At 42.2% G+C, this 26,704-nt stretch overlaps 2 protein-coding genes across 2 annotated transcripts; both read right to left on the bottom strand.

Annotated features, from left to right (window-relative positions):
• Positions 1 to 1,043: 1,043 nt before the first annotated feature.
• On the bottom strand, positions 1,044 to 6,857 carry dhrs3a (dehydrogenase/reductase (SDR family) member 3a). The gene is made up of 6 exons (XM_058410768.1): positions 6,401 to 6,857; positions 3,669 to 3,812; positions 3,126 to 3,245; positions 1,977 to 2,215; positions 1,745 to 1,870; positions 1,044 to 1,651 (listed from the first exon to the last, which is right to left on the bottom strand). Exons 1-6 carry the CDS (start codon positions 6,596 to 6,598, stop codon positions 1,567 to 1,569), a joined length of 912 nt encoding a protein of 303 aa, XP_058266751.1. The 5' UTR covers positions 6,599 to 6,857; the 3' UTR covers positions 1,044 to 1,566.
• Positions 6,858 to 7,263: 406 nt separating this feature from the next.
• Positions 7,264 to 25,654, bottom strand: igsf21b (immunoglobin superfamily, member 21b). The gene is made up of 10 exons (XM_058410766.1): positions 25,347 to 25,654; positions 21,158 to 21,270; positions 20,496 to 20,617; positions 20,287 to 20,405; positions 18,149 to 18,264; positions 16,925 to 17,408; positions 16,443 to 16,543; positions 14,408 to 14,600; positions 8,923 to 8,961; positions 7,264 to 8,822 (listed from the first exon to the last, which is right to left on the bottom strand). Exons 1-10 carry the CDS (start codon positions 25,405 to 25,407, stop codon positions 8,746 to 8,748), a joined length of 1,425 nt encoding a protein of 474 aa, XP_058266749.1. The 5' UTR covers positions 25,408 to 25,654; the 3' UTR covers positions 7,264 to 8,745.
• Positions 25,655 to 26,704: the final 1,050 nt, after the last annotated feature.

Raw genomic sequence — 26,704 nt, 5'->3', positions numbered from 1 at the left:
TATAAGTGAACATAGCTTGAAAAGAATGTCAACTGATGAATGTAGCAACAAGCACATAAGCATACACATGGTTCATGTCCAGGACTAATATGTAACCATACCCAGGTTATGTACTGTAACAGGGTTACGAAGTGTGACATGCCCCTGCAGCGCCTCCGAACAGCCGATATGGTCCGTCTTTTCCACCTGTGCTGGCTCTCGTGAAGCCCTTCTATTCCCTTGACAGAGTTCATCACAGGGTGAACTGTCCATCCAACAGCCTCCTCACATTAATCTCCTATTTGGCTAACCTTGCTCTGAACTCACCCTCTGAGATTTGAGCTGACTTCTCCAACACACGTGCAGCCCATGACACAGTGATATGTCATGATCCCACTTGAAAAACTTCCACTGGCAATAGTGGCTGCGTGAAGCTCCAAGGTTTCGAATTGAAAAAGGCGCTCGCTTCAAATTCAGGTCACGCTGGATGGAGAAACCTGCCAAAAACTGATAGTGCTGAAATTTTAACTTGAACAGACTTAGACTGACAGTTTCTAATCCACTGTTCAGATTTCATTGTAGTCTGGAAAGAAAGAAGTTCAGCCGCAGTGCTTAAATCTAATTAAGAGGAATGTGGTACTAGGGAGATTTGTGTAATGGCTGATGTATGATAAGGAACGTGTAATATTTGAACATCTTGTAATAGGGCTACAAGTCTCTGATCTTAAGTCCAATAATGCAGAAATAAATCGGTAGCCCTTTCTAGCAGCACGTTTGACAGAGCTAAAAACAATGAAGGCGAACCATGATTATTTGAATAAACCCACTGAAAGGCATCCATTAGCCCTCCAGTGGCTGACCCTTTGCAGCATGCTTTCCTGTTAAGTACAGCCTTGTTTTGACAACCCTACCATGAGCGCCATGAGCTTATATTTGGCCAGCCTGCAGCGCAGGAATGCTGACCATGAAATGCCTGTGAGTTTTGGCCCAGAAAGAATACACTCACTGCCAGGGACCTACGTTTCGAACCCAAATGAATCCACACAAAATATTGCACGCTGGTGCTCTTTTATTATCAAATACTGTTTATTTAGTGTTGTCATTAAAGTTTGAGATAGATACGCTGGATTTATTTACAACATGCCGGAGAAGGAACTTGCATCGAGTTACCTAAAAAAAAGCATGTGAAATTAGTAACATTCTACTCTTTTTACTAAATCCATGGCATCTGTGTGTAATTGTACTTGAAGACTTCAGACGTTTCCAGAACTTTTTCTTTCAGAAAATCTATTGCTTTATGCAGTCTGTATTCCCACTGAGCTCGTGGTGCAAGCTCATCAGCAAGGCTCTGAGTCTTTCAGACTAACACGTCAATATTTCCAGCAGACGCAACTACAAATCATGATTTCATGATGAATTACATCCATTGTGAATTTTATGCTGGATAAACAAGCCACCGTGATACACCAATCCCCATGGTCCTGAAGTCCTTTGCTACTTCAGGGTCTGCTGTTTCAGGGACACGGTGCTTGCATTCAGTTTGATTAAAGGATTTTTCACATTCCATCCTTCCCTGCAGTTACTGATTTAAGTCCGTCCCTTGAATGTGTTCATGCACGTGTAGCTTCCTGCAAACTTGTGGATTTCTTCCAGAGCACCCTGTGGTAAGAGGCTGTGGCAAAAAAAAAAAGAAGGAAGAAAATCAAGCATGCACACAGAGAGTCTTTTATTCACAACAACGAAACGGCAGTGTTAGAAAACTGACCTCTTGAGGATGACGAGAACGTGCATGGTCCATGGCAGCACAACGAACGCAGTGTTAGTCCTGACCGCATCTACAGTCCTGTGAGCCACCATTTCAGGATTCAGAGGAGGAAACAGCTGAGGGAATCTGCCAAGTGTAATACAGAATAATTTGACCACAGAGTGGGAATAATGGCACTAATGAAATCATTTCATTTCTATTTGCACTACTTGGCCAGGTTGCACTACTGTACCTGACTCGCATGCCCTGAAACATCTCTGTGTCTGTATGGAAGGGCAGTATAGTGGTGCAGTCCACTCCTGGACAATCCAGCAAGCCCAGAGTGAGACTCTCCATGAAGGCGTAGGCTGATGCTTTGGAAGTGCAGTAGTCGATGGCCCCAGGGATGGACGAGAGCGAGAGGATGGAGTTGATGCACACCACGTGGCCATGGCGCAGCTCCAACATGCGAGGCAAGAAAGCCTTAGTGGTCTGTTGGGGAAACGAGACAGGACCCATTTCGCATTATTCAGCTTCTGCATGCTGTTCCTACAGCTAGCTTGAGGAGTTTTCAATAACGAAACAGAAAGACTTTAGCACAGTACGGTTAGGATTGTTGCGACGCTGTGGGATTCAGTAAGTCCCGAAAATCACGCAGCCTGCTAGACTGATTCATTTAGCAGATGTTTGAATTTTGGCTCACGTTCGGCGTTTGATCTCAAGTCAAAGGATTAATAGATTGTGAACTACTATTATTACATCTGTCCACTGGCCTTGCCATGCCCCGACATATCAAAGGCTCCTCTTTCAACCCCTTCATGTGTTTTAAATTAGGAGCTCAACAAATTAACTACCACCTTCGGCAGTGGTTACTTAGCATATATCTAAAACATATGAATGTCACCTCTGATTATCGTTGCCTATAAATTTGTTCCGAGCAATGCAGACGAATGTTGGACCGATAGAATCGACCAGATTTCCTCTGAACATTCCTGTAATACAGTCTCAACTTCACTCTCAGAGTTTTATTGGAAATGCAGCTCTGGGACATTTTTTGAAGAGCGGCCAGTTATCATGACTGGGTTTGTTGTTTCCGAACGTCTCTATAAGAGCCTCTTGATTGTTTCATATGAGGAATGTGATGTTTAAAACAGACTCTTTTTTTTTTTTTTTTTCTCGTCTTGGCAATAACATTGATTAATTATGAGGGGAATATTCCAAAACAGATAGCAAGCCAAACGATTGGAAAGTGTTTAAATAAGTATGAGATGTTTTGAAATCCACAAAGAAGCCCGTGTGCAATTGTTGGGTTCATTAGAAGGTTACTGTGGGATAATACTGCTGCATGTGCTCGAGAGAACAGAATGAGCCTGAACACTGGTGTTTGTCCTTTTTTACTTACCCAGAACTGCCCAAGTGTGTTGATGTGCTGCGTTTTTAGAAGGGCATCATCGTCACTGTTCATCAGACTTTTCCCATGAACCACTGCTGCGTTGTTCACCAGAATAGTTACGTCCCCAACCTTTTAAAGATGCAGAAACATACCAGTTTATTGATCTCCCCAGAGTTACTTTGTGTACATGTATGACATTTCTTTTTCCATATGCTGTCTGATGATAAGTTTGGGTTTTTGAAGCCAGTTAAGCTTTATAACATTTCTTAAGATATGTTAAGTTACTCATTTTTCTGTCAACGGCTCAGTCTATAAATTTCAGCCTACGCAACTAACCTTTTTCTTCAGTTTTATTACAGTTCAAAAGCGAGAATTTCCTCTGCACTAAACTGCCTTCAGGTGTTTTGCTGTTGTAAATGATTTCTTGTCATCTAATGTTGATGGATGTCATGTGCCATAAGGTGCTGCTTTTTCATTCCCTGCAATAAGATTCTGCTCCTTGGAGGTGAAGTGAGCATTGTGAACACGGTAGGTTTTTATTTTGAACCTTACCTTTTCCCTCACCACCTTGGCCTGCTCATACACCTCCTCCCTGTTTCCCACATCACACACAAAGTAGTGACATTCTGTCCCCGTCATGGAGATCTCCTCACACGTCTCTCGCAGACACTTCTCCGTACGGCCCCAAAGAATAATCTGAAGGAAAATCCAAATCAGAGCAGGGCATTCAGTACACAGCTTAAAGGATTAAAGGACTTCTCATGTTTTTCTCATCCTTCTTGTTCAACACATCTGTTCAGCATGGGATTGACACAGACAAAGATTTCAACACACTTCCTGTTGATTCACAACCTATTAATGGGAGTTATTAAATTGTCAGTAAGCATTTATGATATGTGATTATACGACACAAACTTTTCTCACAGGAAAGGTTGTAAAATTCTCCTTTTCTCAGGAGCAATAGGACCAAAGTCTAGGCACTTGCATGTTTACTTGGAGCTACATTTAGCATTTTGTTAACAAAAAACCCAACAAATTCTTTATTCACATTTTTAAAATAATAAATTTGACACACAGAGCTTGAAATTAAGGTTTGACACAAACATTTATTTCATTATTTTGATGAGTGAGCAGGTTTTCTTAGTTCTTATTACATTGTGTCTGTGGAAACTGTGCACACAGACTGTTCCTTAACCTTAAACCCATGTATGACTTCTGTACTGTGTCATACAATATCGTACAGTACAGAAGTCTTACTCAGACTTAAGGTTGAGGAACATTAAGTTTCACTTTAACGCAGCCCAGAACACACAACAATCCCTGTGATGGCCAAAAATCATTACACAAACAAAGAGCTGAAGTTCCTTTGGGGAAAAGTCGATGATGTATTCCTGTATCTTTCTGCAGGAGAGTCAGTGAGAGTGATAGCAGACAGGGTCGGACTGCGGGGGCTGCTCCACTCACTGGCTATTAGATGTGTCATTCAGGCAGGGGGTCAGAGAAAGGTAACACAAGAATGAGTCCTCCTCCCTCGGCCCGTCCATCTTCATCTCTCTCACTCATACACAAACACACACGCTCAAAGGCATTACACGGTTCAGTCGCCTGATGAATCCTTTCTTGTCTGCTTAATATCTCAGCGAGGGAGAAGAGAAAAGAGAACGACAGAAATAGAGAGACAGAGTAGTTGGATCAGTAGGAAGCAGGTGTGGGCTCTCATAAGAACGGCAAGCCTCCTGACTCGTGCCCAATCAGTGTCACAATCAACACACAGTCCCATTATCAGGAAAAGTTCATGCAGCAGGGCCACTGGAGCAGTGTTGCTGGGGTCAGACTTGGGCCATGGAGCTCTTGCCTCTGTGCTTTTACTTCAACCTAGCACCATTTACATACTCTACATCTTCCATATGGGAATTCTATTGTGTAGCCAGTGTATTTTTTTTTCCTCTCACATTAACGCAAATCCTAATTTGATGAATCAGCTTCGTAGTCATTTTTTGATGTGTGAATCAAGCTGGACAAAAAAAACATTGAGTAAGCATTAAATAATCTTTTCAAGGATGAAACCTGTGAGTCTAAAAACGGATTTCAGTTCCAGTTTATCAGTCTCAGGACAACAGATAAGTGGAATGGCTTTCCTGACATGTGTATGCCTGCTTCGTTTGGTTTCCACACAAACACACACACACACACACACACACACACATTCACTCACTCAGCTCTATTCCTGCGGCTTTCAGTTTGAGTCTTTCTGCAGCCTGCACAATAACACTGATGACATCACCAGCCCTACTCCACTAAAACTGGCTGACCTACCAATGAACTTGGCTGTAATAACCAATCTGTAAGGTGCTCTTTGCCTACTACACCACCTGCATGTGATCCATTCACACACCCACACCACACATACAGAGATGTACACGCCTACACTGACAAGCATGTTCTCCTCACGTATGCTCACCTTGGCTTACACGCATAGTTTTTGTAAAGAAGAACAGTTATTCCTGTCACTCCTTGTGCCTAAATGATATCAGATATCTTCCGGTAAGGATTTGGTAAGGCTGTCTTTGAACTTTTAAAGGATTGTTCTCAAGCTTGAATTTTCACTGTGCTGCCAAGAAGATCGTGGCCGCGATGCGTTGAACTTTGGTGAACCTTTGATTCACTGTAAGTTTTTTTTTCCCCTCTCATTGAGTACAGGGAAGTTATGAGGGAGAAGGTTAAAAAGTCACAGATCATTTAAACTCAACAAAACAGTCAGTCTTGCCTGTCAGCACTCCATTGTGGGGCATTTGTAAAGGCAGAAAGGCTTAGGAAACACCTGTGTTTGTGTGCCCGCAGAGGAGAATCTGAGGAGGTACATGAAACACAACCGAGTCTGCATTCATCTGAATCCAAGTACTATGTGTAAAGTCTAGACACATTAACTAATGCCATCACATGGAGAAGGTATAGTGTAGAAGCAAACTTTGTGGAGACATATTTTGTGCATGGTTTACTTCATACTGTAAGGAGCTGGTTAACAGAGGGGAACTTTTATTATAACTTCAGTAGTTTCAGTTGAAAATTTATGCAAATATTCAGTGCTGTTGTAAGATCTGACCCTAATCTGATATTACATGCATTACACAGGGCTGTGACCGGAATGGAGACAGATAAACTGAGTATTAAAAAATGCCAGGTTAAAATCTGTTTCTGTTTCAATCCCCTTAGCCAGGAATTACCTGCAGAGAGGCTCATTAACGCACTCCTTTAAAACGATTCATTTGGAAAGACTTTTGTACCTTTTTGGCTCCTTGCTTGGCGAATTCTTTTGCCAAGTGTCGTCCGATTCCTCTGCCTCCTCCGGTGATGAGCACCACATCCACGCCGAGATCTTTGCGCTTCTGCGGCATCAGCAAACGCGCCGCGGCTTTCAGGACGCACAGGAAGATTTGGATAGGAAAAAGCATCGCGCAGCACAACAACTTCAGATCCATCATTATGACCAGGAGAAATGTCCGATAGTATGGTCAGCTGTCTCGCTTTTGGAGTCAATATCACGAATTTTGAGTTTCAAAAGAGAATTCCCTCCAGTATGGACTTGTGGGAGCCAGGTGTCCCAGTTGAGCTGAAACTCGTGTGAGTGAAGTGTTTCTCTGACTGACGCGCACTGACTCTGCGTTACGAGCCTGACGCACTGATAAGTGAGAAGTGGGACGGTGCTCGTATGTACCGCCTCAGCATCAGAGCGCACTTTGGCTGATGGAGTCACTCGATGGAGGACGCCTCATACTTTCAGAGGTCATCGTGACTTCTCTTTTTTTCCCACAGCGATCATCATTGATTTTTTTTACGCTGGGTTCTGGAAATGAAACACACTCCACCCAATGGAAAGTGATTTAAATGATATATTTCATTCTTTCTTTCTTTCTTTTTTTCTTGTTTGAATCACTGGTTATAGGTTACCTGCTTTCAAGGAAAGGTAAATGCAGGTTAAAATACAAACACTGGAGATGTTAAGGGCTGATTTAAGATGATTTTGAACTTTTTTCCCTTCCCCCTTAGAAAACATACCAATTAAATCTTTCTACAATGAGAAAAAGCTCCGTTCAGCTATTTCTCTCTTTTTTTTATAGGCTCGTAGAAAATACAGAGCTCTTTATAAGTTCTTCAGCAGTAATTTGGGCTTCCTGGGAGAATTTTTGTAGGGAACTCTTTTTTTCTGCTGTAGAGTTCTACATATACGTTGCCTCAGAGATGCAGAGATTCTGTTTTCTATTAGAATGTCATCTTTTATGTGCTTTTGTGCTAGATGCTTTTTGTGCAGTGGTGAGAAATGGTTCCACCCAGCACCCTAAGGTGCTCTTCATTTATTCATCCATTTATCAACAGTAACTGCTTTATCCTGGTCCGGGTCACTGTGGATCTGGAGGCTATACTGGGAATACTGGGACACACCCTGGATCACACACCAGTTTGTCACAGGACACCACACACACACACACACACATATTTACACTTGGAGCAATTTAGCATAGCTGTTCTGGCATGTTTTTGGGAAGAGCACCCATTAGGACACATGAAGAACATGCACAAAAACTCCACATGGACAGTAAGTCGAGCTCAGGACTAAACTCGGGACCCTGGAGCTACATGGCAGCATCCACTACACCACAGTGCCACCCAGGGCTCATCAGGTTCCATAAACATCTTCAATAATGTAAAACTGTGGGGTCTGTAAAGCACAGGCTGTGATTTATTTTTCATTCTGTTATACAGGAAATGAGAACGCACTCTTATCAAAGTTATATTTATTACCGAGTTCTTATAATTATTAGCTGCTTTGAATGGCCAGGTAAAATTAATCCAGACCTCAGTAACTGAAAAACAAGTTGCCTATAGCTAACAAATCATGTGAACCTTAGCTTAATTGTTCTGTTGATGGAAAGGAATAAAAAAAAAGTCCTATCAGCTTTAATTTGCCTAAGATTTGAATAGTTGGATTTTGTTCCTGAAATGAATCTGTGCCGAAATGGTCTGTGGAATTCATTATTAGATCCAAGGAGCTGTATAATGCAGTTAAAAGGATCCCTGGCTGTAGAACGTTTCAGAACTCCTGATGTATACCAGAGAGTCCATTTCCATAAAATGTTTTCTTTTTACAAGGATAGAAAGAAACGAAGTGCATGTGACAGTAGATGGGTGGTTTTTACAACACACTTGAAAGGTTAGATCTATAACTGCTTTTTTATATATTGGGAAATCTGTAAGGGTTTTCTATGAAACCCCTTCAACACGGTGTCTCCCTTATTCACACCCTTGTAACCATTAATACAGCAGCAAAACCCACATTTTAATAACAGTACAGTCAACTTTTCTAAGACATAACAGTACCAACCAAACTTGTCATTTGTGTGTCTAGAAGTCTCTACTGCCATCTACAGGTCCGATCTTGCAGGTAACGCTGATGTCAAGCCCATTTGATAATGGTCTAGATGGCAGGTATGTGGTGTTTTGCACTGTCATATATTGTAGCTCACATGCACAGTTTTTCATTCAGGAGCAGACCTGTGGCTCAGTTAGTCTGTATTCAGTCTTTTCAGGTGAACTGAAGATGTCAGGGAGAGGAAAGATCATCTATGTTTGTTCATGTAAACTCCAGGATAAGTGACAGCAGCAGTATGGTGAGTGAGGGTCCACATACAAGTCCACTCGAGTCAGCAACTACAAGCCAGAACACAGTCATGAAGAGATGACATAATAGGAATTTCACAATAGCATCTAATGATTTTTATCCTGTATTGATTAGATATTAGGTTCTTACCATTTAAGTGTTGTGTCTCCTTCTTTATTCTTGGATTTTCTATTTAAATGGGAAACAAAGTGTGAGACCAAAATTCTGATTAGTGCATTATAGGTATTGTCCAAATTGGAAAATATATAATGAATATATAAAGGCAGGGGTGCTCAGTGGTTATGTTATCAAACTTCTGATTGGAACGTTGTGAGTTCAAATCTCAGGACCATTGAGCTGCCACTGCTGGGCCCCTGAGCAAGGCCCTGAGTTGTATAAATAAGATAAGTTGTTCTGGATATCTGCAAAATGCTGTAAATTTAATGTACCTTATATGCACCATGTGTCATAGTTATGTATCAGTGTACTAGATTCTGAGTGTTTTATCTTATTCACTGAGATATTAGGTGGTAATTTAAGTCACTTGCTCATGATACTCTACCCTCACACTGACCGGTTCCGTAGACACCGAAGCCGCAGTCCATATGCTGTGTTTCCCTAGGACTGAACTCCTACAATTCCCTTCTTACCCTCCTCCTCCCAACACCACCTGTCTAGATCTTCTCTAAGGATCCTCCAGCTGTAACGTCTCGTCCGATGTAGGAGTATTAGAATCCATTCGCAGATAATGTAAAGGGCCGAAGGCTAAGATCTTGGTCGAGGTCACGGAGAAACAGGGTCAAAACCAGAAAGCTATGTAGCAAAAGTCAAAACCAAAACGCTAGTCCAGAAGATGAAGTCAGAAGAAATCAAGGCTTGGCAGGGTCATAAAGTTCAGGTGAAATTCTTCTATGAGAGCAGGGTCCAGGATGTCATGTGCATTGACCCAGCAGTGCTCCTCCGGGCGATATCCCTCCCAGTCCACCAAGTATTGGAGGCGGCAGCCCTGACGACGCGAGTTAAGGATGGTGTGAACCCGATAGGCGAGGGAACCATCAATGTCAAGGGGAGGGGGTGGCTCATGGGCAGTGGGGCCCGCGGCTTGTGGCTCGTGATAGGGCTTGAGCAAAGATACATGAAAAGTGGGTGTGAGGCGGTAAGAGGCAGGCAGCTCTAGGCGAAACGAGACGGGATTAACCTGGCGAATAATTTTGAAGGGACCGATGAATCTGGGGCTGAGCTTACGACAGGGCAGTTTGAGTTTCAGGTTGCGCGTGGATAACCAAACCTTTTAACCCACTTGGTAGGTAGGATGGGGTTGGTGTCGGCGATTGTCTTGAATCACCTGTCTACGTATAGCCCGTTGAAGGCGAACATGGACTCGTTCCCAGATCTCTTGGCTTCGCCTGGACCACTTGTCAACCGCGGGGACGTCGGAAGGCTCCTCGGACCACGGGAACAAAGGTGGTTGATAGCCAAATACACATTGGAACGGCGTCAGCCCCGTAGAGGAATGGGTTAAGGAGTTCTGAGCATATTCGGCCCATGGGAGGAATTCACTCCATCGGTGTTGTTCCTTGCTGCAGTAAACCCTCAAGAACCTTCCTAGTTCTTGATTCAGACGTTCGGCTTGCCCGTTAGATCGGGGGGGGGTATCCTGAGCTCAGACTGACTTTGATTTTCAGCTGTTTACAGAACTCCTGCCAGACCCTGGAGGTAAACTGCAGCCCTCGGTCCGATACTATGTCTTCAGGGAGCCCGAAATTCTGGAATACATTGTGAAAAATGGCGGTTCCATAGATGTATGTAATCCCTTCATGGGGACCAATTTGCAAGCCTTGGAGAACCGGTCAATGACGACCATGATGGTCGTGAAGCCCTGTGAGTCGGGGAGGTCAGTGAGAAAGTCAATGAAGATGTGAGACCAGGGACGGCGTGGGACGGGTAGCGGCTCCAACAGACCTTCTGGCAAATGGCGTTCGGTTCGAGACTGGGCGCAGACAGAGCATGAGCGTACAAATTTCTCCACATCCTGGTGAAGAGAAGGCCAACAAAAGGTTTGACGCAGCAATTGGGCTGTACGATGGATGCCTGGGTGGCCGGAGCTGGGGCTTTCGTGTGTCCACCCAATCAGTCTTAGACGGAACGTCGTGGGGACATAACGCTTGGAGGGTGGACAATTTGGGGGTGGAGCCTCGGATGTGTAAGCCTGTTCAATTTCTCCTATGATATCCCAGCGAATGGGGGCTACTAAAACAGATGGTGGGAGGATAGTATTAGGGTGTGAGGGTGACTCACTGACCTCATGAATTCTGGAGAGAGCATCTGCTTTCCTGTTCTTCGACCCGGGACGATACGTGACTGTGAATTTGAACCGTGAGAAAAATAATGCCCACCTGGCTTGGCGTGGATTAAGGCGTTTTGCTTCTCGGAGATACGCAAGGTTACGGTGATCAGTGAGAATGAGGAACGGGTGAGCTGCCCCCTCCAACCAATGTCTCCACTCTTCCAGAGCAACCTTCATAGCTAGAAGTTCCATGTTGCCCACGTCATAATTCAATTCCGCCGGTGTTAGTTTTCGAGAGTAGAAGGCACATGGATGTAGTTTGCCTGACTCTGGCTGGCGTTGAGAGAGTACTGCCCCCACCCCGCTGTTCGAGGCGTCCACCTCCACTGTAAAAGGTAAATCCGGTCGTGGGTGTCGGAGTATAGGGGCGGAGGAGAAGCTGTGCTTAAGCTTATCGAAGGCTGTTCGGGCTTGATCAGTCCACTTTAGTTTCTGTGGTTTACCCTTTAACAACGAGGTTAGAGGACTGGCTATGGTGCTATAGTTCCGAATGAAACGGCGATAAAAGTTAGCAAACCCCAGGAATCGCTGGAGGCCTTTAACACTGGTGGGCTCAGGCCAGGACATGATCACGGACACTTTGGACTGGTCCATCTCCACTCCCTTTTGAGAGATCACGTATCCAAGAAATGTGATGGAGGAGCGGTGGAACTTTTCCAACTTCACGAAGAGGTTATGGGTTGCCAGGCGGTGGAGGACTGCTCGAATGTGGGAAACATGTTGTTTAAAGTCTGATGAGTAAATCAAAATGTCGTCAATGTAGGCTATTACGTGGCTGAGAACATGTCCCTGAATATTTCATTTATCATGGATTGAAACACCGCCGGGGCGTTAGTGAGTCCGAAAGGCATGACTAAGTACTCGTAGTGTCCATTAGTGGTGTGGAAAGCAGTCTTCCATTCGTCTCCTTCTCTTATCCTGATCAGGTTGTAGGCACTGCGTAGATCGTTTAGTTAGTTAGTTAGTTAGTTTAGTTTAGTGAATACTTTGGCCCCTTGTAGCTGTTCAAGGGCGGCTGGAACTAAGGGGAGAGGATATGGGTAAGGCACTGTGATAGCGTTCAAACCGCGATAGTCAATGCATGGTCGGAGCCCTCCATCCTTCGTTTCCACAAAGAAGAAGCCTGCCGCCGCCGGAGATGTGGAGGGCCGTATATAACCTGCTGCAAGGGCCTCTTCGATGTAGTCCTCCATAGCCTTTTTTTCCGGGATGGAGAGAGGGTAAACTCGGTTCTTGGGTGGTACGGCGTTGGGGAGGAGTTCTATGGTGCAATCCCATGGTCTGTGTGGTGGGAGCCTGGTTGCCTTTTCCTTACTGAAAACCTCACGTAGGTCGTAGTATTCAAGAGGGAGTGAAGTGGGACTGGACGAAGCTGGGCGTTCGATAGAAGTAGCGAGGCATGGACGAGGAGTATGCTTCAAAAAACAGTTCTTTATGCAGAAAGGGGCCCATCTACAGAGGTCACCGTCCTTCCAGGAAATGTCTGGGTCGTGAAGTTGTAGCCATGGAAGGCCCAGCACTATGGGGTTGGACGGGGAAGAGACGACAAAGAAAGATAAACGTTCATGATGGAATAATCCGAGTTGGAGGTCCATGGGTTGTGTTTGCTGAGAAATGAGACCCCCTCCGATGGGCTGATCGTTGATGGTGGTCACTCTGAGCGGGGGTATGCATGGGACTGTGGGGATGTGAAGATCGTGCACCAGAGTCTCGTCCATGAGGTTGACCGCCGAGCCCGAGTCAATTAATGCTGTGACAAAAAACTGAGAATGAGCAAAGAGGAGATATGCCGGAAGAGAAACTTTGGATAAGCGTACTATGGTTTCTACCTTTGGCGTAGATGGTTTTTCAGGACATCGGAGCACTCTATGACCGGGTTTCCCACAGTAGAAGCAGAGGTTGAGTTTAGTACGCCGTTCACGCTCCTCCGCTGTGACTCGAGCCCTTCCCAGTTGCATGGGTTCAGAATGATCCTCTGTGTACGGTTGCACTTCCATTTTATAACGCGGCAAGGGGCGTGAGGTGGTGGCTGTAGGTCAGTGTTGGCGGCGCAGGTTATCCAGATGGATGGCAGTGGAAATGTATTGAGACAACGTGACGTTTGTGTCGCGGCATGCCATTTCTGTATGTAAATCCGGGTTGAGCCTCTCGTGGAAAACCGCCATGAGAGCAGTAGCATTCCATCCCGACTGAGCTGCCAACGTGCGGAATTTTATAGCATAATCCGCGGCTGTGTCCACCCCCTGGCATAATTCCAGCAGCTGAACGGAAACATCCTTGCCTCCCGCCGGGTATTCAAACACTTCCTTAATTAAATTAGCGAAATAATCCGCGGATGATTTAACTTGGGGGTCGGAGTCCCAAACTGCTGCTGCCCAATCTAGCGCTCTACCGGTTAGCAGGGATAATGTAAACGCACACCTGGTTCTTTCGTCGCGGTATGCCTCAGGTTGGTGAGCGAAATAGTTATCACACTGACGAAGGAAACCCCGGCAACGATCGGCGGATCTGTCGAACTTCTCTGGTAGAGCAAAACGAGGAAGTTCGCTGCGAGCGTTGTACGCTGGCGCCGCGGCTGCCGCCTGATCCAGTGGCTGTTGCTGGAGCTGTTGGTTAGCGGCTTTCAGTGCATCGACCTCCGCCTGATAAGCTTGAATGAGGACTCGCTGTCGCCATAGCGCCGCTTGCATATCCGCTGGACTCATCTCTGGCGAAGCATTCTGTAATGTCTCGTCCGACGTAGGAGTATTAGAATCCATTCGCAGATAATGTAAAGGGCCGAAGGCTAAGATCTTGGTCGAGGTCACGGAGAAACAGGGTCAAAACCAGAAAGCTACGTAGCAAAAGTCAAAACCAAAACGCTAGTCCAGAAGACGAAGTCAGAAGAAAACAAGCAGGGTCATACACGAGGAAACTAGATAATAGCTAAATCAAGGCTTGGCAGGTAACACTAAGGAAACAATGCTTCGCGATGTGACTGAGATAGCGTGCTGCTTTTATACGTCACTGAACCGGAAGTGAGCAGAAACAGTTAATATTCGGGCGATGGCTCCCTCTGGTGTTCAGGTCTCGTGACACCAGCCTTATCTTGCTGCAGCAGCATGTTCCCAATATCTCTGTGTATGCAGGTCCAACAGCCAAGTCTCCGTATTCGCCCAGCAGCAACAGTAGCAGCATCAGCAGCAGTGGCTCATTAACTTTATTCCAAGAGTGGTCATGACTGAACTGTGTTTAATTCTGACTGAACACCATGTGTGTATGTGTGTGTGAGGCTTATCTAATACTTACCAAACACAATGAGGCGCATATGTGTGTTGGTGGAACCAAGCGGATTCTCAGCAGTGCAGCGGTACATGGAGCCGTTGAGCTCAGCAGGTACTCTCTCCAGAACCAGAACCTTGCCTTCTCTCTCAGCACTGCCATCCAGCAGTAGCCCACCGACACGCGTCCATGTGAACAGGGGCTCTGGAAATACCTCATTCTGTATCATATGCAAACACACAGAAAAGTATATCAGTCACAGACGCCAAAAGCACTTAAATAAACCAAAAACACATCGCTCAAGTTGGACAAAAACTAATTCAAATGTAAACAACCATTAAAAGTTAATAAGATATGGAAACATATCTGTTCCACTTAACACACTTTTATATATTCCTGCTTTATCCTAGTTTCAGATTCTTTGTCGATTTTTTTTTCTCTTCGTGCTAGTTATTGTGTTTTGTATCACACAGAGACGATGTTAGCTTCTGTATTCGGTATTTCATACATTTGCAGTACAATGACAAAATCCAGCATCAAATTTCTTTTGATTTATGATGCAACCCCTTGTATCCCCCTGGCAAACTAAGCCTGAAATTTAAATTATTGATTTATTTATTTATTTTATGTGATTTGGAATCTGATCCCAAAAGAACAAAAAATAACAAAAAAATCAGAAGACAGCACACCAGTCCCTGTTAACAATCTAAATACATTTTATATATTCTATCATTATCCTAGTCTCGGTTCTAGTGTTGCATTTCTTGCTCCATAAAAAACACAAAAAGTTAAAATATATGGTGTCTTGTGTCAGTATGATGCAAGCAACGTAAAATGCGACATAAATCAAAGTGAACAGATATGAGATTAGATGTTGTAATGCCAGTGGATTGGAAAATATAACTGAAAATCGAGTATAAAAGCCAGCATCGCTCTGTATTCTGCAAAGTTCAATGTTTATCATCGGCAAAGCATGAGACTAGGATAAAGCTGGAATGTATTCGAGCTGTTAACAGAAACGGGTGCAATGGCTTTAGACGGTTCCAAATAACATTAAACCCCCAACTGTTTTGTTCTCATCTCTTTAGAAAAAGAGTTAAAATATCAGGAGCTTGTGCTTGGGATGCAAGGGTTGCGACATAAATCAAAGAAACCTGACATTAGGTTTTACTGCAAATGATTACCGAGAAATAGAGCTGAAAATCCAGTATAAATGCCAGCGTGTTTGTATTCTACTCTGTATTATACAAAGTTCAGAGCTGAGCAAAAAGGGTTGTAACCTAGATATTTCACACAGTCTGAGTTGTGGATGTGTTTTTGTGTTCAGATTACACCACCATCATTCATATGACCGTATGTGGGTTAGATGAAGCGGTAAACATGTGCCATTTCTCATTTGCTATCAGGAAGTCCTCAGGTTCTCCTGGTCAGTTCGAGGGTAAGGAGCTACACGTAAAAGCGACAGATCTTCAGTAACCTAAAGCAAACAAATGTGCTCATTGAATCAGTCAACACACAAAGCACTGATAATGGAAGAACCGTGAACATTTTAATACCAGCCCTTTACTGACAATTTGATAACACCTTGGAGATATGGTCAAAATTTTAATTGAACAGTTACTAAGTTACTACAGTCAGTTATGAAGTGAAAGTGCATACATTAGCAGCAATGGTCAAGAAGCTGGGATGAATTATATCAGGAAACAGCAGGAAATTACACTGAGCTTCATCTCTTCAAACTGTTAAGTGGAACTTGTATTAACGTTCACATTTCTACTGAAATATTATGAGCTTTTTTCAGTAAGATACACTCACTTACTCCACAACTTAGCACGTTGTCCACTTTTCTTTTTTTTTTTTGTTTTTTCGCACCAATCTGAGTAAACCTGAGACACTGCTGTGTGTGAAAATCCCAGGAGATCAGCAGTTCATGAAATGCTTAAACCAGCCCATCTGGCAACAATAACATTGCCGTGGTTAAAGTCAGATAGTTCACACTATTCCCATATGGACAGTGATTGAATACCATCAGTGAAGGACACGTCTTATGCTCTGCTCTTACCCCCTTTGTTCCGACTTGGAATCCCTCCACGGTGATGCGCACAGTGTCTCCCACTTTTACTCTGCTTGGAGTCATGGAGAGTTTTGGTCCCTTTGGAGCAGCTTAATATAAAGCAAAAGATGACAAAATCCTGGTTGGTGATACTCATGTGATGGTTTATTAACTGTAAAAGTGAAGAAACCTTTTTATATTTTCAAAGAAGGTGATACTAAACTTAAATCTAAAGATTTCGATGATATGGAAAGAAAATGGCAAAGATGTTTAATCTGATCATGATACTCATTAGCTCTTGGAAAGAACCAAACAGTACACTGCTCTAGTGCTTTCTTCACTTTAGTCAAACAGTCATAGTGCAATCGACTGTATTTCTGTCTGTATTTATACAGATGTACGTAACTATCTCCAATTTTCTTGCTTCCTGCAGGCTCGATGTTTCACATCATTCAAGCTTTTTATTTTGGTCAGTGTGACTTTATACTCACAGAGTGTGACTTCAGCCTGCATGGGCATGGAGAGAGCTGGGTGCTTGACCTCACAGCTAAATAGTGCATCATTGTCGAGCTGTGGGTTCAGGTGCCAGGTGAGCATGGCCTGTACCTGCATGGTGCTGTCCATGAGCTCAATCTGCGTATAGTTGAAGTAGTAGAGTGGGCTGGAGCTGAGAACCCAGCGTGGAAACTCCCTGCTCACCACCGTCTCTGGGATGATCTCAGTAGTGGGACTGGCACTCTCCTGACCCAGTGCTCCTGGAGTGAGGCTGTGGCGAGGACGAGCCCGGTCCAACTTCATTGGCTCAATGTCCGGCTCCAGGTGAGAGAGGGATTTCTGACGCTTGGTGTCATCGAGCTCTCGGCTAATCAATGGCCTGCTGCGTTTGGATGAGTGCAAGCCTCTGTTCTGAGCTGCCTCTGATGGCTGGGCTGAGGGAAGTACCTCGATCAGCTCGCCATCTCTCTTGAAATGCACCTGAGAGATGAGAGACAGCAAGGACAGAGCATAAAAACATAACAAACAAAAACTGCAGACTGAAAATCCACACAGATGCTACTCTTCAGCAGCTTGCACACCAAGGTTAAACGACAAGTTTCATTTCTGTCATTTTTTTTATTTGCATTAATGGCCAATGAACCAAGGTCTTCAGATGACTGCTAACAGGATTGCATCATTACATAAGAAGGATTATTTAAAAACATACACATTCTTAAATGAATGATACGAGATGTTTTAAAGAACCACATGCCAAGGAATTACAAAATGCCAAGTCAGACCAAAGGTGGATAGTTTCTCTAAAGAAGGTTTTTTAAAGAAATCTGATTTAACATTTATATTGCCAATATTGAATATCTAAATTCTATATTCTTAGAATTAAGATTCTAACATGAAATTAATGCATGTGCATCCACCACCTTCCTGGAGAATCTTTGTTTGCCTATATACATCTTTCATGTCTTTTTTAAAATAATATTATCTATATTACCCACAACTGAGATAAATATCAGATATAAATGATAAAAACATGGGGTATTTTAAATGACACTTATGACGCTTTACAATTATTGATAAATAAAGATAGAACTCATCATTATTATACTCATTATAATGTAATCATTACGATTTTAAATGACTTTTATGGAATTTTAGGATCAATTTTAGGATTTTATGGAATTTTAGGATCATTTTCTTCAGAAGATAAATCAGAGACGTACCACAGGAGCAGGTTTTCCTCCAGTCACAATGCATATGAGTGTGAAGTTTTGAGCCTCATAGCGATTGAACCGTGCCGGTTGGTCAGCTGCAATTACAGAGATGGATTTCGGAGGTGCTACAAAGTGAAAAAAAAAAAAAGCCCACACAGTTAATTTGTGCATTCAATTATCTGGAGCAGAGTAATGACACAACTTTGAAGCATCCTAATGGTCACTGAAACAGAAATTTTCTGAAGGGCAGTAGAAAAGTCCACAGTTATGTTTTCTGCATGTTTAAATACAGACTTAATTACAGCCAAAGAGCGATCAGATCATTAATCAAGATATGACTGTGAGTAAGCAAGTTACCATAATTATACATTAAATATAAAAAATCTACCCACAGCCTGCTTCAAGTCATCCCACAGATTTTTAGCTGGATTCAGGTCTGGACTCATTCAAAATCATCAATCTTTAAAGAAGAAGAAGATGAAAAAGCAGACTCTTTGATTTGTACAGCACTTAGAAATTTTTTGCTATACATTTCCCAGCCTGTTAGGATGCTGGGGTTAGAGTGCTGAGTGCTCAAGGGCCCAGCAGTGGCAGCAAGGCAGTGTATAGAAGCTTGAACCTCTGACCATCTGATCAGGAACCCAAAACCATTCTTCTTGATTTGGATGTATCCTGAATTGTTATCCTGAATTCCCTTTTCATCTTCAGCTTACTAGCAGACACCTGAAGGTGATTCCCCCCATGATTTCCTCCACCTTAATAAAATCCCAGTGGAAGAAAAGCAGCTCTAGAGCTGGATGCTGCCACCACCATGTCACACAATAAGTATGGTGTTTTTTGTTTCTGTCTAGCTAATATATCCCATAGCCAAGACAAGGGGGTAGGGGGGGTTGGGCAGACAAAGAGGCTTAGTGGTTAGCACCTCCAGGGTTCAATTCCCACCTCTGCCCTGTGTGAACAGATCTTGAATGTTGTCCCTGAGCTTCACGGGTTTCCTCTGCATACTCCGGTTTCCTCCCCCAGTCCAAATACATTTGTTGGCTGATTGACATCTATAAATAATCCGAAGTGTGTGTGCATGTGTGTGTAATTGTGCCCTGCATTGGCCTGGCACCCTGTCCAAAGTGTCCCCTGCCTGGATATGCTCCTGGTTCCTTGTTCCTTGTCCATTCAAGAAGCAGTACAGAAGATGGGTGGATGAGATTGAATGTAATTGGTTAATTCTAAACACAGCCACTCTCTCAATTACAAAAGAGTATATATAACCATGTTACTTTAGTATTTTTCCTATTTTTCCTGTTTTCCCCTGCTCTCCCTTGTGGCCGCGGCACAATGCATGCAATGATGTAGATACAGGTCAAGAGCTTCAGTTAATGTTCCATTAAACATCAGAATGGGGGAAAAATGTGATCTCAGTGACTTTGACTGGGGTATGGTTGTTGGTACCAGGCAGGCTTGTTTCAGTATTTCAGAAACTGCTGACCTCCAGGGATTTTCACACAAATTGTGGGTATAAAACAGCATTATCACAACAAGAGCAGAGGAGAATGGCCAGACTGGTTTGAGCTGACTGGAAAGGAAGACTCAGCTAACCACCCTTTACAGCCGTAGTGAGCAGAAAAGCATTTTCCAAGCCACAACACATCAAGTTCAACAAAGCTCAGTAAGTGTCCGGAGAGTTGGACACTTTAAAATAGCGCTAAAGTGTCTAGCCTTCAATATATAGTACAATATGCAATTCTCACTTATGAGTTATAAAAAGAGTTTCTAAACATATCAAACTGTGCTTGTCACAGCATGCTTATCTTTCAAGAATTACACACTCAATTAACAAAACAAGCTAGCAGAGTGGGATTAACAGCCTGCAAGTTCCCCAAGAGACTAAAACCAGCAAAAATAGCATGCCAGATAAACCGAAAAATGCAAGCACTACATTCAGACGCTGCATAGCAACCTGAGCAAAAAGTTTGATGTTGCTGATTGTAGTTGAAGACAACTACAGCCATTGGGTTCAAGAGAATTGCGTATATAGAGGAGAGAACCAATTAAAGGCTGCTTAGAGCAACTGCTAAATGTGTGGGTGGCTGCAAATAAAAGCACAACTAAAAACAAATGGAAAAACGAACTATGTGAGGAGTGAAACCTACACATAACAGCAAGTGTTATGCTTCCAGATGCTAAGACCACCTTCTCTCTGGATGCCCTGTCGTAGATTCCCACGTGGCATTCGTACGGCCCGTTGTCTTCCATCTGTACTTCGGGTAACCTAACCCACAGAACAAGCTCTTTCAAGTCTCAGTTACAGAAACAGTTCAGATTCTCACAGGGATACGGTAGACAGGATAGGAGCTTTTACCTTACAGTTGACTGGTAAACAAGATCTTCTCTTCTGCGAAAATCCTCCATGTGGGAGAAATTGGTGTTGTACATGGCGTCATAAGTAAAGATTTTCTGCTTAGAGCTACCACCCTCTGTAACCTATAAAATATTAAACTGTTATTCAGAAACAGAAGGCCGGTGTAACTGTGTGCGAGAAGTTTAATGGCACTAATTAATCTGTACAAGGAAATAAAGCGACACTTTAATTACATCTGGTTAAAATGGGTAAAGAGTTATGATTTATGCTTTACCGTGAATTAATGAAACAAAAAACTAATTCGGCTGTGTGTTCTGTAAATGAAGCAGCAGAGTTTTAATAAAAAATGTCATCACATCATGAAAGGGAAAACACTTTCTGGCAAACAGCTACAGCCCTGAAATTGAATGCACATACACAGAAACTCATCTGTCAAGGCTGTGGCCCAGCATGCCTGAAAAACGATCTGAAAATGAAAAAGGCTTGTCCTAGAACCACTGAACCATGATCTTTTAATCCTGAATATAATTTTCATATTTTAGGCACTTTCATCTCATGCTGTATCAGAAGTGGGGCAACAGAACTTATGCAAGAAAATGAATGACTGCCTCTTTAAGTAACTAATACAAATGATGTTGGCTGAAAGCTCCGAGTTCACTCACCCGAAACCACACGATTTCTCTCAGGTTGCCGTCAGTCCTGAAATTGCACTTCAAAGTCACCGTATCTCCCATGACCACAGGCGGGAGAGGCTCGATACTGACTGTCAAATATCCTGCAGGACAGAACGAAGATCACACACTGAAACCGTAGCCCCCGAACCCCCTCATCTCCAAACATCTGCTCTAATTAAAGTCCATTAAATATTTATTCACCATGCTGGACTTTATCAACTCCACAAATAACAATAATTTCTGAAACATAAAAATAATAGTGAAAGCTGATTTGGAAATAGTGAGGCCAAGAGCAGGCCAAGGAAAGAGATCCCGCCACTAAATAATGTCATGAATTCTTCATGTGGTATGAATCCAGAAGGCACAGCTCAGCTCTTAAACTAATATTATCTCGCAGTACAAACCAAGTCAAAAAAAATTGCAAACTGCATGCCTTCGGTTATCAATAATTTCATCATAAATATTTAAAAGGACACCTTGGTTATGTTGGTGTGACTGTTAAGGTCTTGTAACTTGCACTTTAACTCTAGATATTATCACATAGCAGCAATCCAGATATTGATTTAGATTCCTAAAGATCAAGTTAGCGGTGAAATCTTGAGAGGAACCTGACTCCCATCCTCTTCCAGGTAACACCAGATAGTGAAATTATAAGTAATTACATTATAAATCTGTAGAAGAGAAGTACCAAGGATCCTCAGTACAAGCATACTGTGAATTAGAGACCTTATTATTACAGCAGTAGATATTAGGTTCAAATGGACAGTTTTCAGATTACGGTTAATAGATTATTCACTAAAGCAAGGGTGAGAAATGTGATCTCCATGAATTAAGTCCATGTTAAGAAGGGTTTCAAAGAAATGTTATGCTACATGTACTGTATGTCAAACCTATAGCTTCTGAAAGCTTGTGCAGCCTGCCACAAGGTCACACTTTAATAAGAAAAGAGAAAAGAATATAAAAAGATGACAAGGCATGCTCTTATACAATAAAATAAATAATCAATGCCGAAAATAATCCAAAAAGGACGAAGGGCCGATTCCATGCTGAAGCTGATTATTTTCTAATAACAACATGGATATCTGTCAATGTAGCAAATGTACTTATCAACCATTACATTTTTCATTCATTAAAGATTCACTAAAATATATTTAGCTGTTTATAGCTGCAATTAATTTTGTGGAACTTCCATGGGTTCCTGTTATCACTTATGCAGCTATAAAAAGCCAACCTATTTTTTTGTCTCTCTAGAAGTTAAGACCACACACACACACACACACACACAGATATTGCCATGTAAACAGGCAGGCACAAAATCCTCTGTGCTGAAGAATGTCACTGGAGACCATAAATGTTAAATAGATAGCAGCAACAATTGCTCGTCTTAAATAATAAGACATTAAAACAAACAAATTTTCAAGGCTTGGGTTATATGAAGCATCCATTGTGCCCATATCTGTGAATGAGCTGGTACTAAAGAAATGACAATGTATTAGAACTGGTGTGTTAATATTTACCTGTGATTTGAAACAAAGTCAGGACTACTGTCTGAGCTGCTACATGGTCTGCTACAGTTCTCTAAAACACTGAACAAACCCATATAAGTAGAATGATATTTTTAGATTCACCTGAGGCATCCAGCAACTGCTGACAACCCATTTGCACTTTTATATGATTAGCAGAAATGGACCCCATTAAAATGCAATGCAGGATAGCTTGGAAAAAAAAAATGGATCTCATTCCATATACAGAAGTATTAGCGAGTCAGTTGACACAAATAAAACAGCACATAAACCATGCAAAGAATCTCCGGTGTAGGATGCCGTACAACGCTGTCTGTCACAAATTCAGTGGCCTACAAAATCCACCACTTCCTCCATATTGGCTCATCCACTATGACGTTTGTGGACAGATTATTTTTCCTCGTATTTTTTTCTCCTCTCCCTAATCCATAAGCTCTTCTCCCATCAACCAAGTGGTTCTGCCTGCTGCCCTAAATGCAGCTGAGAGACCGAGGCCAGAAGGTCATGTAATCCTACAGGCACTTTATAAATAAAAATAAAGAAAATAACAAAAGCATCAAACTCAGAAAACGACTTGTACGTGCAGCTTTCCCGAGCCAAAATGAAAATGGGCTCTTGAGAAATAACAGAGAAGTTGTATTTTAAGCACATATGCAGAGGTATTAGCTGTATCTCATCCCTTGCTTTAGTGCACTGTTCTAATGATGGAGGCTGCATTGCACATTTCAGTAGAATCAACGGAATTCATTTCAATTCAATTTTATTTGTATGGTGCTTTTAACAATGGACATCGTCACTAAGAACCTTTACAGAAATCTAAAAATTCAGAATAAAAATTCAGGCATGTGAAAGCATCTGTTTGTATAGTATATAGGTGTTGGACCGCTCTTGGGAGAGCTCGGACACTGACATGGTACCATGTGGTGCTGGTGTTAGTGTCTCAAGCCCTCAAGATCTTCCACTTTGAAGGCATTCAGTTAATATAGAGACTTTGGCTCATTTTTTTCAGCTGCACCTTTTTTTAATCAGTGTCAGTTTTTGACCACGTACATACATAGGGTGGAATATATTGGCTGGTGGACTATTCTCAACACACCAGTGTCACTGAAGGAGTCCAATTACATGGTCTACCTCATGCACTCATACCAGCCCCACACAGATTACTAGGCCGGTGTCACTGCTGTCCTGAGAATATTCAACCCAACACTTAGATCATATCTCAGAGCTGGTTCTATGGTGGACACTTTCCACTGATATCCATCATAGCAGGCAGTAATCAGTAAGTATATAACTACCAAGTGGTAGGTTTATTCCCTCATAAATAAACCATACATTCCACTGGTTTGCAGTGATCATGATGTGACTCTAACATATTGTATCCAGCTGATTCAGTAAATCATGCTTCAGGAGTATCTGAATGTAATAACATTGGCCACTCATGTTACCATAACAACGGCGTGTAGCTAGCTATTTAGCAATATTATACTGTTATTATACAGGAAATAATGTTCTTTGCTATTACATTTTCTCAGTTGGACATGAGTGCTGCATTCATTATGCCAAGCCTTGTTTTGCACCATCAACATATTACAGTCTTGAAAATATATGCCTATTTTTTTTCCTTTTTGCACTTTGGAATTAGTGTTATTTCTAAATGTTTGGTCTGAAATGTAGAGTCAGATTCAGCTGAAGGACACGTCTGTTCAGTTCATAGCTGATAAGCACTGAATTACTGCTACAGTAAGGCTTTTTAGGAAGCTGTCCCAGGCTACTGTATTTACTGCATAATCACAACTGTCTATCAAGCACACACACACACACACACACACACCTTGACAATATGGGCCACAGAATCAAACTGTGGTATTTAGGAGCATTAATAATCTCTAAAAGTTTACTCTCATTAAAATCTATTCATTTAATTACATAACCAGTCATCAAATTAGTTTTCAATTAAACAACAAATAAATAAAGGCTCATTTAAGACTAATTATAGAATTAGCACAATATCCTGAAGCTTCAGACTTCAGATTAGATAGATTTAATCTGTATGAGTCTCGTGTTGGATTCACGAGCCCGATATGCTCCATTACAGCTAATATCTCAATAGAATTAGGCTTCATGCCCTCAACAGACCTTCAGGAAATCCCTTGATGGCAGCTGGGACTGAAAGTAGGTGATGGAAGGAATATGAAAGAGACTAAAATCCCCACAAGTCATTTAACTATTCATTTATTACATTTCATTTATTTAATTTTAATGTGATTGCTGTAAAATATAGATTTTGTGTTCATTATAATTTAATGGTGGGGGGAAAAAAAAGATATTTTATGTAAATTTAAAAATAAAATATCAACAGGAATACTGAGTAAGGAGAAAAAGCACTCGACTCTGATACAATCCTACCCAGTTACCATGAACAAACTGGTTAACTGGGAATGCTGACTGGAGTCACTGGAGCAAGATGTAGTGTTATTCTCTGTACCTCGACACGAAAGTGTTGCTTTTAAAATAAATAAATAAATAAATAAGGGGACATTTTCATAAGTTCAGAACATCTGAAGCTCAAGTTCCCTTTTTAATATTCCACTCCATAATCTCCTAAAGTACACATAAAGAACCGAGCATAAACAGAGCAGGCTATAGAAACTTACCCATCACTAAATCCACCAAGTCGGAGCACAGAAGCAGGAATAAAGTGAGCAGAATCTTCATTTTTCTAGTGGGAATGAATTAAACATCAAATGCCGTGTTCCCATTTTATTCAGACCTCAGATGGCACATGTGCGTCCCGTTTTAAAGTAGCGCTATTTATCATGGGCAAGTCGTCAAAATGATCCATTTTCATTTGGCTCAGGTTCCTCTTTCTCTGTATTCCTGTCAGGGGATCGGGTGCGAGGAAGTGCTTCTGGTGGCTGCATCGGGTGGGGATTAGCGCAGAAACAGCTTCCACTGAATTCAACTGATGGGCTTTACGAGTCACTTGCCAGAATCGATTCTTCGGAACGATTCTTTTAATGAATCGAACCACAGCAGTGATACCATTTGAAGAAAATCAACCACCGCTACCTTCTGGTTCTTTGTAATATATACAGACATATTCTGTGGACATATATATTAGGGAAAACAGTGGAGATTCTAGTGGGTTGTGTAATGTTTTGTAATTGTTAGTATTATATTGTGTGTGTGTGTGTGTGTGTTGCAAATAGCTTGATATGATAATGTAAATGGTGTTAATGGTTGAACAGTAGACCTCCCTGCTGAAAACTGTACACTAAATGGCTTTATGTGGACATCATCACACACATATGTGGTTCTTTGCCACAAAGTTGTAAGCACACAATTGTATAGAATGTCTGCGCACGTTCTCTTCACTGGAACTAATGCAAGGTCCAATGACATGGTTCACCAAGGTTAATGTGTTAGAATTTCAGTAGTCTTCAGAGCCATGACCTCAGTCCCACTGATAATCTTTGGTATGAACTGGACCATCCTCTGCAAGTCAAAGCTTCTTGCCCAGCCGTCATTTTCCAACTTTGCCAATACTCTTGTGGTTGAATGAGCACAAGTCCTAACAGCCATATTAATGGCCATTGTTTTAAATGAAATATTCAACAAGCACATATTGGTGTGATGGTCTGGCGTCCGCATGCTTTTGGCTGTATAGTGTAGCTCAGTCTGCTCAGCTACCATTTGTCAAAACACAGTCTAAACTGGTCAAGCTGGTCATGCTATATTTTCCAGACTCCTTATCAATTGGCTAGATTGATCAGAAAATCAAATCTGAAATTATTGAATTGCCAATTCTGTTAAAAACCACTTAAGAATTGTGTTGGCAATTCAGTAATTGTTCCTGTCTACCAGGATGTACCAGTTGGCAAAAACTGGAATGCCAGATTAACCAGTTTACGTTTTTGTAGCTAGTCAGATTAAACTGGATTTCTTTCAGCAGTGTTATCCTAGATACATTTTGATGGTTTTAATCACAATAGTGTGTCCTACAAAATGGCTG

This window comes from Hemibagrus wyckioides, linkage group LG15 (genome assembly GCF_019097595.1).
Source record: "Hemibagrus wyckioides isolate EC202008001 linkage group LG15, SWU_Hwy_1.0, whole genome shotgun sequence".
Classification (NCBI taxonomy): Eukaryota; Metazoa; Chordata; class Actinopteri; order Siluriformes; family Bagridae; genus Hemibagrus; species Hemibagrus wyckioides.
The sequence above is the reverse complement of the archived record's forward strand: the minus strand, read 5'-3'. Positions and strand labels throughout refer to the sequence as shown.

What these genes read in the sequence shown, in the direction of transcription:
- dhrs3a (XM_058410768.1), bottom strand. Translation starts at nt 6,598, where the DNA reads ATGATGGATCTGAAGTTGTTGTGCTGCGCGATGCTTTTTCCTATCCAA. An exon ending in CCAAGCAAGGAGCCAAAAAG is followed by an intron (nt 3,813 to 6,400) that starts GTACAAAAGTCT and finishes ATTTTCCTTCAG; the next exon opens with ATTATTCTTTGGGGCCGTAC. An exon ending in ACACACTTGGGCAGTTCTGG is followed by an intron (nt 2,216 to 3,125) that starts GTAAGTAAAAAA and finishes TTTCCCCAACAG; the next exon opens with ACCACTAAGGCTTTCTTGCC.
- igsf21b (XM_058410766.1), bottom strand. Translation starts at nt 25,407, where the DNA reads ATGAAGATTCTGCTCACTTTATTCCTGCTTCTGTGCTCCGACTTGGTG. An exon ending in TCCAAGTCGGAACAAAGGGG is followed by an intron (nt 14,601 to 16,442) that starts GTAAGAGCAGAG and finishes CATATGATACAG; the next exon opens with AATGAGGTATTTCCAGAGCC. An exon ending in GGAGACACAACACTTAAATG is followed by an intron (nt 8,823 to 8,922) that starts GTAAGAACCTAA and finishes TCTGGCTTGTAG; the next exon opens with TTGCTGACTCGAGTGGACTT.